A 15,141-nucleotide genomic window follows, 5' to 3' on the forward strand; every position below is an offset into this window, starting at 1 on the left:
GCCTGTCCCCAGAGGCTGGCTCTGCATCAGTCATCTCTGCGGAGCACGGTCTCTGTTAACTAAAACGCCCAAGTAATGCTTGCACCCCCTGCTCTAGAGTTTGTGAATAAAACTTGTCTCGTGCCATTTCTAATGGACTTTTGAGATCATTTTCCCATCTCTGGTTCTCTGTCAGATTCTTTCCTGCTGAGGTATGTGAAGCAAGCCTGCCATCCCAGTCAGTCCTAACCCTGGCGTCCCCTGTTCAGCTGCGTTACTCACCAGGCTGGCTTCTCCAGAGCGGTGAAATCACCCAGCTGGTTTTAGGTGGGCCAAAATGTGCAAAAGATGCAGTTTGCCTCCTCCTCAAACTTCCATAGGACCCTGCAGTGAGGTGTAGAGCCAGGAAACTAAGGGCACGCCGGGCCCCCTGACCCCTACAGATTGGCCATGCCTATGGCCTTACACCGAGGGAACAGTTTTATAGGGCTATAAACAGCGTAGAGCATTGGCCCCTCAGCTGCAAGCTCTTAAACTTAGTGCAGAGTTAAAATCTTCATGAGCTTATGGTTCAGTTGTAAGAGCTGGATAGCCAGCTGCCCCCGCTGCAGGAGCATCCCTGGGGCCAAACAACCCCAGAGGGATCCCAAACACAGCAGAACTGGCAGATGTAAGGGTCTTGGAAGCAACAGGGAACTCACAGGGATGGGCTTCAGTAGGGCGAGGTCAGTGTGGAAGAAACTCCCAGAAATACAACCCGGCTGGGGAGCTGAAAGCAGAACAACGTTTAGCTCTGAGACACATTGGAATCTAGCGATGAACATAGGAGAGACTGTGGTGGGCAGAGGGGGGAAAGGGCTTTGCTAGGTTCCCCTTCAAGGAGTTTTCCCTCTCTCTGCCTTCTCCCACAGAGCTGGCTTGTGGGGACCTGGGGCCTAGGACCCTCCTTCACCTGTCTCAGGCCAGCAGCTGCCAGGTCCACTGAGCTGGGCGCCCTGAGCCAGCCTGACGGTGGCCCTGCCTTGAGGCAGAAACAGGCAAGGCCAGCGATCCTGCAGCTCTGAGAGCGGACAGACTTTTCTGTTTCACAGGTGCTCTCTCTGTATGTACTGTGTGCCAGGCACTGTTCTGAAGTCTTTAGAAATATTACTTCAGTGTTCCAAAAGCCCTTCTGAGTGTCCCAACGGGGGTCTTCTAGGTGCCCCATGAGCACCTTCTCAGGAGACAGTTTATTAGTAATGATTCTTGAGGTAGAGTCTGCCTATAATTCTTGAGACAGGGCTTCTGGATCCCCTTCATTTGGTCCTGTTTCCAGAACGAATCAGTTCCCTTTTTACAAATCAGTAGTCCTTTGTTCTTTCCAGGGCCTTCTGCTGGGTGGAGCCTGCTTTTGATGAAAGTCGCCCTGGCCTAGGGGCCCTGACACCAGGCTGGCCCCCAGTGACTGCCCTGGGCCCCCTCAGTATCAGGCCTTTCCTTGCCTAAAGACTGGCTACACAAGCCAGACCTGCAGGTAGCTTCTCCCCATTAACCTTGGCAATTACGAAGGATGACTATTGACCCAGGCCCATGTGACTTACAACAGGACGCCAAGAGGGCATCTACCACCACTTCTTAGCCTTTACTCCCAAAGTTCTGGGGGGCTTTGAGGGGCTCTTATGTGTAGACAGGTACAAAATCAGCTTCAAGGACCCCCAGCCCCAGCTGCATTCATTCCGTCCCCTGGTGTGTCACTTTGGGTGTCATCACTGCAACCCCCGAAGAGCAGGTTACTCTGGCATCTGGAAGAAAACTGTCCCACCAGGGGCTGGTGGAAATGAGTGGAGGTGGGCATAGCTCTGGCTGCTCCTAGAGGGGCGGCGGCGGGGGACTCACAGGCTTGTGCAGAGTGCTGACAAGTCACCTTAGCTTTTTTCAGAGAGCGACAGTGAAGTGTGATCACTGACTTGACCCCATGGCTTCAGGAGTGGAGGCAGGTGACCGTGCAGGCTCTTCTTCCTTACATTTTTACCTGCATGTATTAGTTATCTACAGCTGTGTGACAAATCACTCCAAAAGCTAGTGGCTCAGGATAATGTATTAGTTTCCTAGGGTTGTTGTAACAAAGTATCACAAACTAGGTAGCTTAGAAAAACAGAAATAATTTGTTCCACAGTTCTGGAGGCCAGAAGTCTGAGATCAAGGTGTTGGCCAGGTCAGTTTCTCTTGAGAGAGAAATCTGTGCCATGTCTCTCTCCTGGCTTCTGATGGTTTGCTGGAAATAACCCCCATCTCTGCCTTCATCTTCACATGGTGTTCTCCTTGTGTGTCTATGTCCAGATTTTCCCTTCTTATAAGGATACCAGTCATATTGGATTGGGATCCACCCTACTCCATTGCAACCTCATCCTAACTTAATTAATTACATCTATAATGACCCTACTTCCTGATTAGGTCACATTCTGAGGTACTGGGAGTTGGGACTTCAGCATATGAATTTTGGCAATAGGAAACATTATTTCATGAGTGGTTCTGTCTCAGGTTCTCCCCTGGGGTTTCAGTCAGCATGTCAGCTGAGGCTGCAGTCATCGAAGGCTCGACTGGGGCCGGGAAGTTTTTCCCAGGGTGGCTCACTCATCTGTTAGTTCTTAGAGAGAGGACTCAGTTCCTTCCCATGTCGGGCTCTCCCAGGGCTCCTTGAATGTCCTCATGACTTCGCAGATGGCCTTTCCCCAAATATGTGTTCTGAGACAGGGCACACAAGAGCTCCAGGCAGAAGCTCTTCCGCATTTATGACCTAGCTTTTACATTCTATTCGTTAGAACCAGGTCACTAAAGCTGGCTCACATTCAAAGGGAAGGATTTTAGGCTTTACATTCTGAAGGGCTGAGTGTCAAAGAATTTGCTGTTAAAGCACCAGACTACTCGTACTGTGTGTTTTCCCTACCCCATCCTTTCTGCAGCCCTGGCTCTCATCCCTGAGTTGGCCCGCTCCACCCCAGACTAACTTGATAAGACTTGACTGCCTCACAGCACAGTTCCATGTCCTCCTACACACGGAAGGTGGCCCATGTGGAGCAGTCCTCAGGAGAGGGCTTCCTGGTGAGGACTTCCTTCTCACAACAGAAGGCCAGGCCAGCTCTCTCCCTGGGGTGGAATTTTTTAGGAACAAACCTAGGCTTAAGGCATGACGGTTGAGAACTTAGACTCTGGAGCCAGAGAGATGTGGGTTCAAATCCCAGCTCTACCACTAACCAGCTGTGTGGCCTCTCACAAGTTTCTTAACCTTTCTGTGCAACAGTTTCTCCCCCATGAAGTGGGGCCAGTCACAGAATCTGAGGCCATGAAGTTAACTGTGAAGACTCAGATCATGGTGGTTTCGTCAGCCCCAAGAGGCAGCCAGCTGAGGCAGCCTTCTAGGTCTCCTCAAAAGACACTGCATTAAGCTCCACCCTCAAACACCTTTTGGTCAAAGGCTCTCCACCTGGTTTCCATTGGCAGTGAGGCCACTTTTTTCTGCCACTACCTTTAAAGGCTCACAGTGGATTCTCTTCCCTGAAAACCACCTCTAACGTGGTTTCTGCCCGACCGCTCTGTGTCCACTGCAGTGCTGGACAGGCATCACCTGGTTAGACTGTACCAAGCTGCTCAGTACATTCGGAGCTGAACTGGAGTTACTACACTTATTAAAGTTATTACAGATATTGCGGATCAAGGTTGCTGCTAGATGCAAATGAGGACAGATGGCGAAGCTATGATTAGACCTGTTACAATTGGCATCAAACCTCCTAGACCTCTTAGATATTATGTGTCAATCCCAGACCATCTGGAACCCTTTCTGGACTTATTCTTTGAAATATTCAGTCCTTCTTTTCAAAACCTGCAATCCTTTTTCTTTCAGGTAGATGCCAGATTTTTTTCTCAGCTCCATTGTATCATAGGAAAATGGAGCTTTTCTAATCTGGATCCAGGATTCCTTTGTTTTCAGGCAAATTATTTTTCTCAAAGTTCCACAGTGCTCGCTGCTTACCTGAATCCCCAGCCTCTGCCTAAACTTGCCTTCTGTTTTTGGCACCATAGCACCCAAGAAATCCAGGACGTGTGAAGTCTTGCCTGGCCCCTTGGGCATCTCTTATGCTCGGCATACCTTCATCCTGTCTGGTGAGAGATCTTCTCATGGATTCAACTTTTATTGACTTGGCCTCCTCCGTTGTCTTTCTCAGGGCGGGGCTGGAGGTCTGAGGTCACTCCAGCCAGTCCCCTTGGGCACTCGCCTCCAAGCCTTGCTCTGGTGACCACAGTCACGGCATCTAAGTGATGGCGGCCTACCTCTCCCCACCTCCTCTTTCTCCTCCTGACCTTTGTTTGCCAGGCTCTCGCCCTTTCCCACCATCTCTCACTCTCCATCCACCTCAGTCCCCTCCCTTCAGCTCTCACCAGGTTATCTATTTCTTCCTCTCCTCCTAGTCTTTTCTGTTTCTTTCCCCTATCTCACACCTCCCTCCATTAAATACCCTCAAGTGTATTATTTCACGGCTAACTCTGATTCCCATAATTTTTAGTCTAGAAATTCTATCAAAGCATTCTTTTCGAAAGCTTCATCTCAGTCCACTTTAGTCAATCCAAATTGGACCCACTTCCCCGAAGAGCAAAGTGAATGTTCTGTCACATCTGTTCTTTGCACACGTGGTTTGCATCTGCTGGCAGATGGGATGGACCACACACCCCGATACTCACCTAGACACAGAGGCCTGGTGGGTTCTGTACGTCCTCAGTGCTCGGTGACCACCTGTCTGTACTATGAGCCTCCTTGGGAATAGCAAGTTGGTCTCTTTCCGCGTTGATCTTTGTCTTCTTCGTACCTGGGAGGGGGACCGGCATGCACTAGTTTTTCCCTGAGTGTTGTTTGAATGAGAGGATGAATGGATAAATAAAGTAATTTGTCACACAATGTAAAAATGATCATGGTGAAGAGAAGCTCTGGCTGCCCCCTAACTGGCCCCAGCATATCAAGGCCATCCATGTAGGACTATGGTGCATTCCTCCAACCTCAAGTGAAATATCTAAAGAAAAAGAGAGCTCTGAAAAATTTTATGAGACATCTGCTCAGTTCATCTTGTACTAGATTCCTTGATATCATGTTTTAATTTACAGTTCCCAAAGACTTTCTTAAGATTTCTTTCCAAATACGGCAAAAAAAAAAAAAAAAAAAAAGGTGACACTGCGTTGAGTTCATTTGGAGAAGTTTTTATCACTAAATAATTTGATGTCAAGACATGTGGATAATTTTTAGGCCATAAATATGTTTGTATTTCAAGCTGTAAATTGGGTTTTGATGTTTGTTTCTTCCCAGAGGCAGTTCGGTTTCCTGGGTCAGGTTGATGTCCGGTTATTTCATTGCATTTGGTAAATGTTCTCTCTCTGATTTTCAGGCTGACTTTGATCAACTTCAGGATAATTTATGTCAGATGGAGAGACGATGCAAAGCTTCATGGGATCACCTCAAGGCAATTGCAAAACATGAAATGAAACCAGTTTTAAAACAACGAATGTCAGAGTTCCTAAAAGACTGTGCAGAGAGAATTATAATTTTAAAGATTGTCCATAGAAGAATAATTAACAGGTGAGTGGATTGAGGAGCTTATGCCAACACCAGTAAAACGGCATGTTGAAGATATTCTGCAAACCAAGATCTGAAGGTTAAATTTACTGACATCGTCCTGTACATTCTTGGTACATAGCAAGTGCCCCTTTGATGGACTTTTTTGTTTCATGAGTACTTAATTTTTCTCAAACACACACACACACACACACACACACACACACACACACACACACACCCCAATAATATGATGCCGTTGAATCTTGAGATGGGAAGGAATCTCAGAGACACTGTCATCCAAAAATCCTACTCGATCAGGAATTGCATCTGTAAGATCTCTGACAAGTTGGCCCCTGCCTCTTTGCATCTGCCTGAACAGTTCTGCCTATAGAAAGTACACATCCTTGGAAGGCAGCTTGACTTGTTAGGAAGGTTCCTTCCTCATATCAAGCACAGCCTGCCTTCTGAGACCTTTCTCTCATCGATTCTCGGACGGCTGCTCTGTGCTGCAGCCCTCCTAGAGACAGCCTGGGTCCCACCATGGGTCCCATCCTCTGGATCAGCCTTCCTGATGGCTGATCCAGAGGATGATATGGGTCCTCTTGGATCCTGGGAGACACAGCAGTGATGTGTCAGGCCTTGCCTGACTACAAGGAGGCTGGCTGGGGTCTGGGACAGCTCCATGGCTGTCCAGGGCCGTCTCCCTTGTAAGTGGTGGCAACACCAGGACTAGGTCTTCCAACTCCCCAGGTCAAGCCATTTCCTTCTAGGCATCCCCCCACTTTCTTCTCCTTTGTCTTGTCACAGAACGTGGTTGTAGGTCCCTCACCCTGGCCTCTGGGTCTGCGTGCTGTGTGCTGGGCCTTGCACCTTGGTGAGCAAATGTTCAGGCCTACAGGCTGGGGTTTCCCTGGAGCAGGTGCTCTGATAACAGACCCTCTGAAACACCTCCTTGCAATTCTGTTAAGGGAGCCCTCCCTTGGGGCCATCTAAACCACAGGCTTTCCCCAGAGAACTGCTCTTCAAGCTCACTCCCACTCTTGTGCTTGAGTACTTTATTATTTTTAAACAAATGTGTGGTATTTTCATTTATCCCTGTACATTTCACCTTTTTTATTATTTTCTTCTCTTCCCCCCTGCCCCATACTCTGTCTTTCCTTCCTTCCGTCACCTTTCTTGAACCCATACGGAACTTTTAAAAAACCTCATCCTCTTGTCTGCCTGTGAGCCCTCTCTCAGCTTGTGTCACATGCTATTTGGGTGATCATACCTCCTGGGTCTTGATCCAGACTTTTCTGGGCGGGGGGTGGTGAGGGTAGTCTTTAAATGTTAGACTGGATAGGAATAAGGAACAGAATCTTCCCTCCAGGTTGACAACTAACCATTACTCAGTGCTTTTGGAATTTAGTTGTTCAACTGTAAATCCCCCTCCCTGTATCTGGACCTCACAGCTGCCTTCGGGGGTAGGAGGATCTTATCAGAGATTTTTGTCAAATTTCTTACTACAAGCAAAGTACACCCTGCTTTTAACGTGGCTAAAAAGGGGAGGCAGAGAGGGTAAGCTGCTTTGGCCCTCCAGGCTTTGTATGATACAAGCAATTTCCAACTTAAAACTACTCAAATAAACAAATAGTTTCCATTTGGAATGGCAGGAAACTGGAGCAGTTTTATGAAAGTCTTGTAAAGTTATTATGCCTGGTCACAGTAACCATCTTATCCCAGACGGTTTAAGATTCAGCTTGGTGATATATCTGTTCCTTAAGCTAGTGTTTGTGTGTGTATGTGTATATATATATGGCATGTGCGAATATGTATGTTATGCATATGGTGTTTGCTCTGATTGTCCTTTTCTCCCTGGTAAGCTGGTTGCCCTGATGCTGGTTGCTCTTGTGTGACCTGGATCCCTGATGCTCATTATTGGACACCCATCTGGCCGCCCACCTTCTTTGCTCCCCTCGTCATGGAGCTAACGGGGCAGGCGCTTCCAGCTCCCTTTCCTGTCTGACGCCCCCCACCCCTGGCTTAGTGACTCCGGTGACCCCTCTTAATAAAGGACCAGAAAAAAGAACTTAGGCAATTCTCTTTAGGCAAAACCTGACTTTCAAACCGTTGCCTGCCTAAGAACATCTTGTTCTGGATGTCCAAACCCTCAGATTAACCTGCCCTTTCGCGTTGCTGCAGTGACAGCCGGTCCCACTCTGTGGATGTACAAACTGACTTGCCAATTCCCATGGAGTCACTAGGCTGCAGTTACACCGTGGTGGGCACTGCAGAGGGGATCAGGTGAGAGTGGGGAGAAATGCCTTCCTGGGAGGCATGGAGAACTACAGCAAGGACGTGGCATTCCTCGGGGAGAGACAGGTGGAAAACAAGCGAACACCCACACTGGCTTCCCCCCGGTGCCCCCAAATCCACCCCTCCGGGCCAGACACCCTACTCAGTGGCACACATGAGGAAAAGGGCAGAAGGTGGAACATATCACGGATGTTTGGCTTGTGCCTCACGACACTGATGAGGGGAACCAGCCCCTCCATAACCATAAGACCTTCTTGTCATGTGTTATTAAGGTTACAAACTCAACTAACAAAAATCCCTTAAATGTTTTACTCCCTTAAAGGCATACCCAGTTTATTCTTCTGAAGGAATGCCACAGTTTCTTTCCTCTCAAAGGTACATCTGAATCTTTTTTCAGGTGTGAATTTTACTTGCTGCTTATTACTCCCCTGTTTACAAAATATATACAGTAAGTCCCCTACATACAAATGAGTTCATTCCGAGTGTGCATTCCTAAGTCCAGTTTTTTTTTTTTTTTCTTTTTTCGGTACGCGGGCCTCTCACTGTTGTGGCCTCTCCCGTTGCGGAGCACAGGCTCCGGACGCGCAGGCTCAGCGGCCATGGCTCACGGGCCTAGCCGCTCTGCGGCATGTGGGATCTTCCCGGACCGGGGCACGAACCCGTGTCCCCTGCATCGGCAGGCGGACTCTCAACCACTGCGCCACCACGGAAGCCCCTAAGTCCAGTTTGTTCGTTAAGTCCAACATAGTTAGCCTAGGTACCCAACTAACACAATCGACTATATAGTACTGTACCGTAATAGGCTAATAATACTTTTCACACAAATAATACATACATAAAAAACAAACACAAAAAACAAAGAAAACACTTTTAATCCTACAGTACAGTACCTTGAAGAGTACAATAGTACAGTACAACAGCCTGCATACAAGGGCTGGCACGCATGTTCGCATCTTTGAAAGCAACTTGAAGGTTTGTGTGTAGGGGACTTACTGTACTTGAATCATATCTCCAACTTATATGTTAAGATTGGATCCCCTCTAGATAAAAACAATGTTCTGGAAAGCAGAGGATAAGGAATCTTGAGTAGTACTTATGTATAAAAGAGGACCCAGCTGTGGGCTGATTGATCCTCCCTTGATTCCTCTTACACACAGATCTTGAGCAGTGATAAGTGGCAATACGTGTGTATATTACACTATCCTATCCTAATATATATAATATCATGCCATATCTCCAGTATATAATGTCAGGTAGTAATAAGAGCCAGGAAGAAAAATTAAGAGTGTAAATGGGATAGGGAGTGATAAGGACATGCTGTTTTATGTAGGGCAGTTAGGGGAGGCTTCTCTGAGGAGGTGATATTTGGGCAGAGACTTGTGGGGTAAGAGAGCCATCCAGGCAGCTGTCTGTGGCAAGAATGTTCTGGGCGTAGGGAAGAGCTAGCACTGGATGCCTTGTTAGGGCCTGTGGTCCTCCCAGTGGAGTGGCCACCCCACCCCTCCTTAGAGTCCCTGCAGGCTCTCAGCTGTGTCCCCTGAGGGCCCCCTACACACCACACTGGGGGCCTGAGGCCCTGAGGTGGGCTTGTTCAAGGAATCACCAGGAGGCAAGTGTGTCTGGCGTCCTAGGCAATGAGGTCAGAGAGATAGCGGGGCCAGTTTTGTGTGAATACACCACATATTGTTTATTCATCTGCTGATGGACATTGGGGCCGTTTCCACTTTTTGGCTATTGTGAATGATGCTGCCATGGAATTTGTGTAGGTTTTGTGTGGACACATAGTTTCATTTCTTTTGAGTATATGTATAGGAATGAAATTGCTAGGTCATAGGTTAACTCTGTGTTTAACTCTTTAGAACTGTGTCTTTTCAACCACAGCTGAACCATTTTGTGTTCCCACCAGTACTGTGTGAGGGTTTCAATTTCTCTACATCCTCACCAACACTTGTTATTGTCTGTCTTTTTTACTACAGCCATTGTAGTGATTGTGAAGTGGTGTCTGGATGTGGTTTTGATTTACATTCCCTTAATGACTTATGGTGTTGAGCATCTTTTCATGTACTTATTAGCTATTTGCCAATAATCTTTTTGGAAAGGTCTGTTCAAATCTTTTGTCCATTTTTATTTGTCTTTGTAGTGTTGAGTAGTAAGAATTATGTATATATTCTGGATACAAACCCCTTATCAGACATGATTTGCAAATATTTTCTCCCGTTCTTTGGGTTGTCTTTTCAATCTTGAGAGTATCCTTTGAGGCACAAAAGTTTTTGATTTTGATGAAGTCCAGTTTATTTTTTTCCTTTGGGTGCTTATGCTTTTGGTATCATATCTAAGAAATCATTTTCTAATCCAAACTCATGAAAAGTTATACTTTATGTTTTCTTCTGAGTTTTATAGTTTTAGCTAGCATTTTTGGTTTTAAACAGCATTTTTATCCCCCTATAAATGCATGTCATATGCTTTCCTTTAGTATTTTTCACAAAAAGAATAAGCCACTGTCCTTCATTTGAAAAATAAACCAAACCCCTATTCAAGCTGTACAAATAAGAGTGATCAGAAAAGTTTTTATATACAATTAATGGTATCAGTTACATAATACTGTTTATTCAACATAAAAATTATCCTCTGTCTCCTACTATCTTCTTTCTCATTTCCTTAATACCTAAAAATTGGGAACTTCTTTGCTCATTTAATTTCTTTTCCAAAAGGTTTAAGTAGATAGAATCCAGTAATTTTTAATTTATATACTAAATAGCTGAAATAAATTGATTTAGGGCTGCTTGTTTGTTGTGTCCTAATTAAATTAAGATTGTATATAATATTGCAAGAAAATATTTCAAAATATTTACTTTAAGCATCTTTTAACAAAGCATGAATTAACATGTTATTCAAAATATGTTCATGTCAATTCCATGTATTCATTAAAGTGGGTTCCCAAAAAATTGCTAAGCAACATTTCTTTATCCCTTATTCAGTTTTCATATGATCTAGAAACTATGCAATATTTTTCATAAAATAGTACTTTATGATTTTTCTTTTTTTTTTTTTTTAACATCTTTATTGGGGTATAATTGCTTTACAATGGTGTGTTACTTTCTGCTTTATAACAAAGTGAATCAGTTATACATATACATATGTTCCCATATCTCTTCCCTCTTCATCTCCCTCCCTCCCCCCCTCCCTATCCCCCCCCTCCAGGCAGTCGCAAAGCCCCGAGCCGGTATCCCTGTGCCATGTGGCTGCTTCCCACTTCTCCAGTAGGTCTCTGTCTTTATTCCTGTTTTACCCCTAGGTTCTTCATAACATTTTTTTTTTCTTAAATTCCATATATATGTGTTAGCATACGGTATTTGTCCTTCTCTTTCTGACTTACTTCACTCTGTATGACAGACTCTAGATCTATCCACCTCATTACAAATAGCTCAATTTCGTTTCTTTTTATGGCTGAGTAATATTCCATTGTATATATGTGCCACATCTTCTTTATCCATTCATCCGACGGCGGGCACTTAGGTTGTTTCCATCTCCGGGCTATTGTAAATAGAGCTGCAATGAACATTTTGGTACATGACTCTTTCTGAATTCTGGTTTCCTCAGGGTATATACCTAGTAGTGGGATTGCTGGGTCATATGGTAGTTCTATTTGTAGTTTTTTAAGGAACCTCCATACTGTTCTCCATAGTGGCTGAACCAATTCACATTCCCACCAGCAGTGCAAGAGTGTTCCCTTTTCTCCACACCCTCTCCAGCATTTATTGTTTCTAGATTTTTTGATGATGGCCATTCTGACTGGTGTGAGATGATATCTCATTGTAGTTTTGATTTGCATTTCTCTAATGATTAATGATGTTGAGCATTCTTTCATGTGTTTGTTGGCAGTCTGTATATCTTCTTTGGAGAAATGTCTATTTAGGTCTTCTGCCCATTTTTGGATTGGGTTGTTTATTTTTTTGTTATTGAGCTGCATGAGCTGCCTGTAAATTTTAGAGATTAATCCTTTGTCAGTTGATTCATTTGCAAATATTTTCTCCCATTCTGAGGGCTGTCTTTTGGTCTTGTTTATGGTTTCCTTTGCTGTGCAAAAGCTTTGAAGTTTCATTAGGTCCCATTTGTTTATTTTTGTTTTCAGTTCCATTTCTCTAGGAGATGGGTCCAAAAGGACCTTGCTGTGATTTATGTCATAGAGTGTTCTGCCTATGTTTTCCTCTAAGAGTTTGATAGTTTCTGGCCTTACATTTAGGTCTTTAATCCATTTTGAGCTTATTTTTGTGTATGGTGTTAGGGAGTGATCTAATCTCATTCTTTTACATATACCTGTCCAGTTTTCCCAGCACCACTTATTGAAGAGGCTGTCCTTTCTCCACTGTATATTCCTGCCACCTTTATCAAAGATAAGGTGTCCATATGTGCGTGGGTTTATCTCTGGGCTTTCTATCCTATTCCATTGATCTATCTTTCTGTTTTTGTGCCAGTACCATACTGTCTTGATTACTGTAGCTTTGTAGTATAGTCTGAAGTCAGGCAGCATGATTCCTCCAGCCCCATTTTTTGTTCTCAAGATTGCTTTGGCTATTCGGGGTCTTTTGTGTTTCCATACAAATTGTGAAATTTTTTGTTCTAGTTCTGTGAAAAATGCCAGTGGTAGTTTGATAGGGATTGCATTGAATCTATAGATTGCTTTGGGAAGTAGAGTCATTTTCACAATGTTGATTCTTCCAATCCAAGAACATGGTATATCTCTCCATCTGTTTGTATCATCTTTAATTTCTTTCATCAGTGTCTTATAATTTTCTGCATACAGGTCTTTTGTCTCCTTAGGTAGGTTTATTCCTAGATATTTTATTCTTTTTGTTGCAATGGTAAATGGGAGTGTTTTCTTGATTTCACTTTCAGATTTTTCATCATTAGTATATAGGAATGCCAGAGATTTCTGTGCATTAATTTTGTATCCTGCTACTTTACCAAATTCATTGATTAGCTCTAGTAGTTTTCTGGTAGCATCTTTAGGATTCTCTATGTATAGTATCATGTCATCTGCAAACAGTGACAGCTTTACTTCTTCTTTTCCGATTTGGATTCCTTTTATTTCCTTTTCTTCTCTGATTGCTGTGGCTAAAACTTCCAAAACTATGTTGAATAAGAGTGGTGAGAGTGGGCAACCTTGTCTTGTTCCTGACCTTAGTGGAAATGCTTTCAGTTTTTCGCCATTGAGGATGATGTTGGCTGTGGGCTTGTCATATACGGCCTTTATTATATTGAGGAAAGTTCCCTCTACACCTACTTTCTGCAGGGTTTTTATCATAAATGGGTGTTGAATTTTGTCAAAAGCTTTCTCTGCATCTATTGAGATGATCATATGGTTTTTCTCCTTCAATTTGTTAATATGGTTAATCACATTGATAGATTTGCGTATATTGAAGAATCCTTGCATTCCTGGAATAAACCCCACTTGATCATGGTGTATGATCCTTTTAATGTGCTGTTGGATTCTGTTTGCTAGTATTTTGTTGAGGATTTTTGCATCTATGTTCATCAGTGATATTGGCCTGTAGTTTTCTTTCTTTGTGACATCCTTGTCTGGTTTTGGTATCAAGGTGATGGTGGCCTCGTAGAATGAGTTTGGGAGTGTTCCTCCCTCTGCTATATTTTGGAAGAGTTTGAGAAGAATAGGTGTTAGCTCTTCTCTAAATGTTTGATAGAATTCGCCTGTGAAGCCATCTGGTCCTGGGCTTTTGTTTGTTGGAAGATTTTTAATCACAGTTTCAATTTCAGTGTTTGTGATTGGTCTGTTCATATTTTCTATTTCTTCCTGATTCAGTCTTGGCAGTTTGTGCATTTCTAAGAATTTGTCCATTTCTTCCAGATTGTCCATTTTATTGGCATAGAGTTGCTTGTAGTAATCCCTCATGATCTTTTGTATTTCTGCAGTGTCAGTTGTTACTTCTCCTTTTTCATTTCTGATTCTATTGATTTGAGTCTTCTCCCTTATTTTCTTGATGAGTCTGCCTAATGCTTTGTCAATTTCGTTTATCTTCTGAAAGAACCAGCTTTTAGTTTTATTGATCTCTGCTATCGTTTCCTTCATTTCTTTTTCACTTATTTCTGATCTGATTTTTATGATTTCTTTTCTTCTGCTACTTTTGGGGTTTTTTTGTTCTTCTTTCTCTAATTGCTTGAGGTGCAAGGTTAGGTTGTTTATTCGAGATGTTTCCTGCTTCTTAAGGTGGGCTTGTATTGCTATAAACTTCCCTCTTAGAACTGCTTTTCCTGCATCCCATAGGGTTTGGGTCGTCGTGTCTCCATTGTCATTTGTTTCTAGGTATTTTTTAATTTCCTCTTTGATTTCTTCAGTGATCACTTTGTTATTAAGTAGTGTATTGTTTAGCCTCCATGTGTTTGTATTTTTTACAGATCTTTTCCTGTAATTGATATCTAGTCTCATGGCATTGTGGTCGGAAAAGATACTTGATACAATTTCAATTTTCTTAAATTTACCAAGGCTTGATTTGTGACCCAAGATATGATCTATCCTGGAGAATGTTCCATGAGTGTTACACACCAGTTTTGGGACTTCCCTGGTGGCGCAGTGGTTAGGAAAACGCCTGCGAATGCAGGGGACATGGGTTCGAGCCCTGGTCCGGAAAGATCCCACATGTCACAGAGCAACTAAGCCCGTGCGCCACAACTACTGAGCCTGTGCTCTAGAGCCCGCGAGCCACAAATACTGAAGCCCGTGCACCTAGAGCCTGTGCTTCGCAACGAGAGAAGCCACTGCAAGGAGAAGCCCGCACACTGCAATGAAGAGTAGCCCGCGCTCACTACAACTAGAGAAAGCCTGTACGCAGTAATGAAGACCCAGTGTAGCCAAAAATAAATAATAAATTTATTAAAAAAAAAAAAGTCTTACACCCCAGTTTTAAAAGACATCAAAACACAGATAAGCACGAAGAAAAGCTAATTAATCTCCTGAAATCCCACCACCTTTGTCAGTGAGAAAGTGAGTTGAACTTGATTTCTGGTTGCATTTTCATTGTTCAACCTCAGAGCCCCAAGAATGAAGAGCAGTGTCTTTGGCTGATTGTTTTTTTACTGAAAGTTTGCAGGCAACTGATGTTTTTTCCTTAAACCTGAAGCCCTTGCCACCATTGTTTCTTCACTGCAGGTTCCACTCCTTTCTGCTCTTTATGGGTCACCCGCCTTATGCGATTCGGGAAGTGAACATAAACAAGTTCTGTAGGATCATCAGTGAGTTTGCACTGGAGTATCGCACCACCAGGGAAAGA

The 15,141-nt window shown here is 43.9% G+C and overlaps 1 protein-coding gene across 1 annotated transcript in view; it reads left to right on the forward strand.

Moving 5' to 3' along the window:
- The window catches only part of FHOD3 (formin homology 2 domain containing 3), a 517,118-nt gene that overhangs the window by 470,613 nt on the left and 31,364 nt on the right, over nucleotides 1-15,141 (forward strand). The window contains 2 exon segments of the mRNA XM_007455216.1: nucleotides 5,391-5,581; nucleotides 15,021-15,141. Coding sequence (XP_007455278.1) covers nucleotides 5,391-5,581; nucleotides 15,021-15,141 — 312 coding nt within the window.

Source organism: Lipotes vexillifer, unplaced genomic scaffold (genome assembly GCF_000442215.2).
Source record: "Lipotes vexillifer unplaced genomic scaffold, Lipotes_vexillifer_v1.1 scaffold90, whole genome shotgun sequence".
Taxonomy (NCBI): domain Eukaryota; kingdom Metazoa; phylum Chordata; class Mammalia; order Artiodactyla; family Lipotidae; genus Lipotes; species Lipotes vexillifer.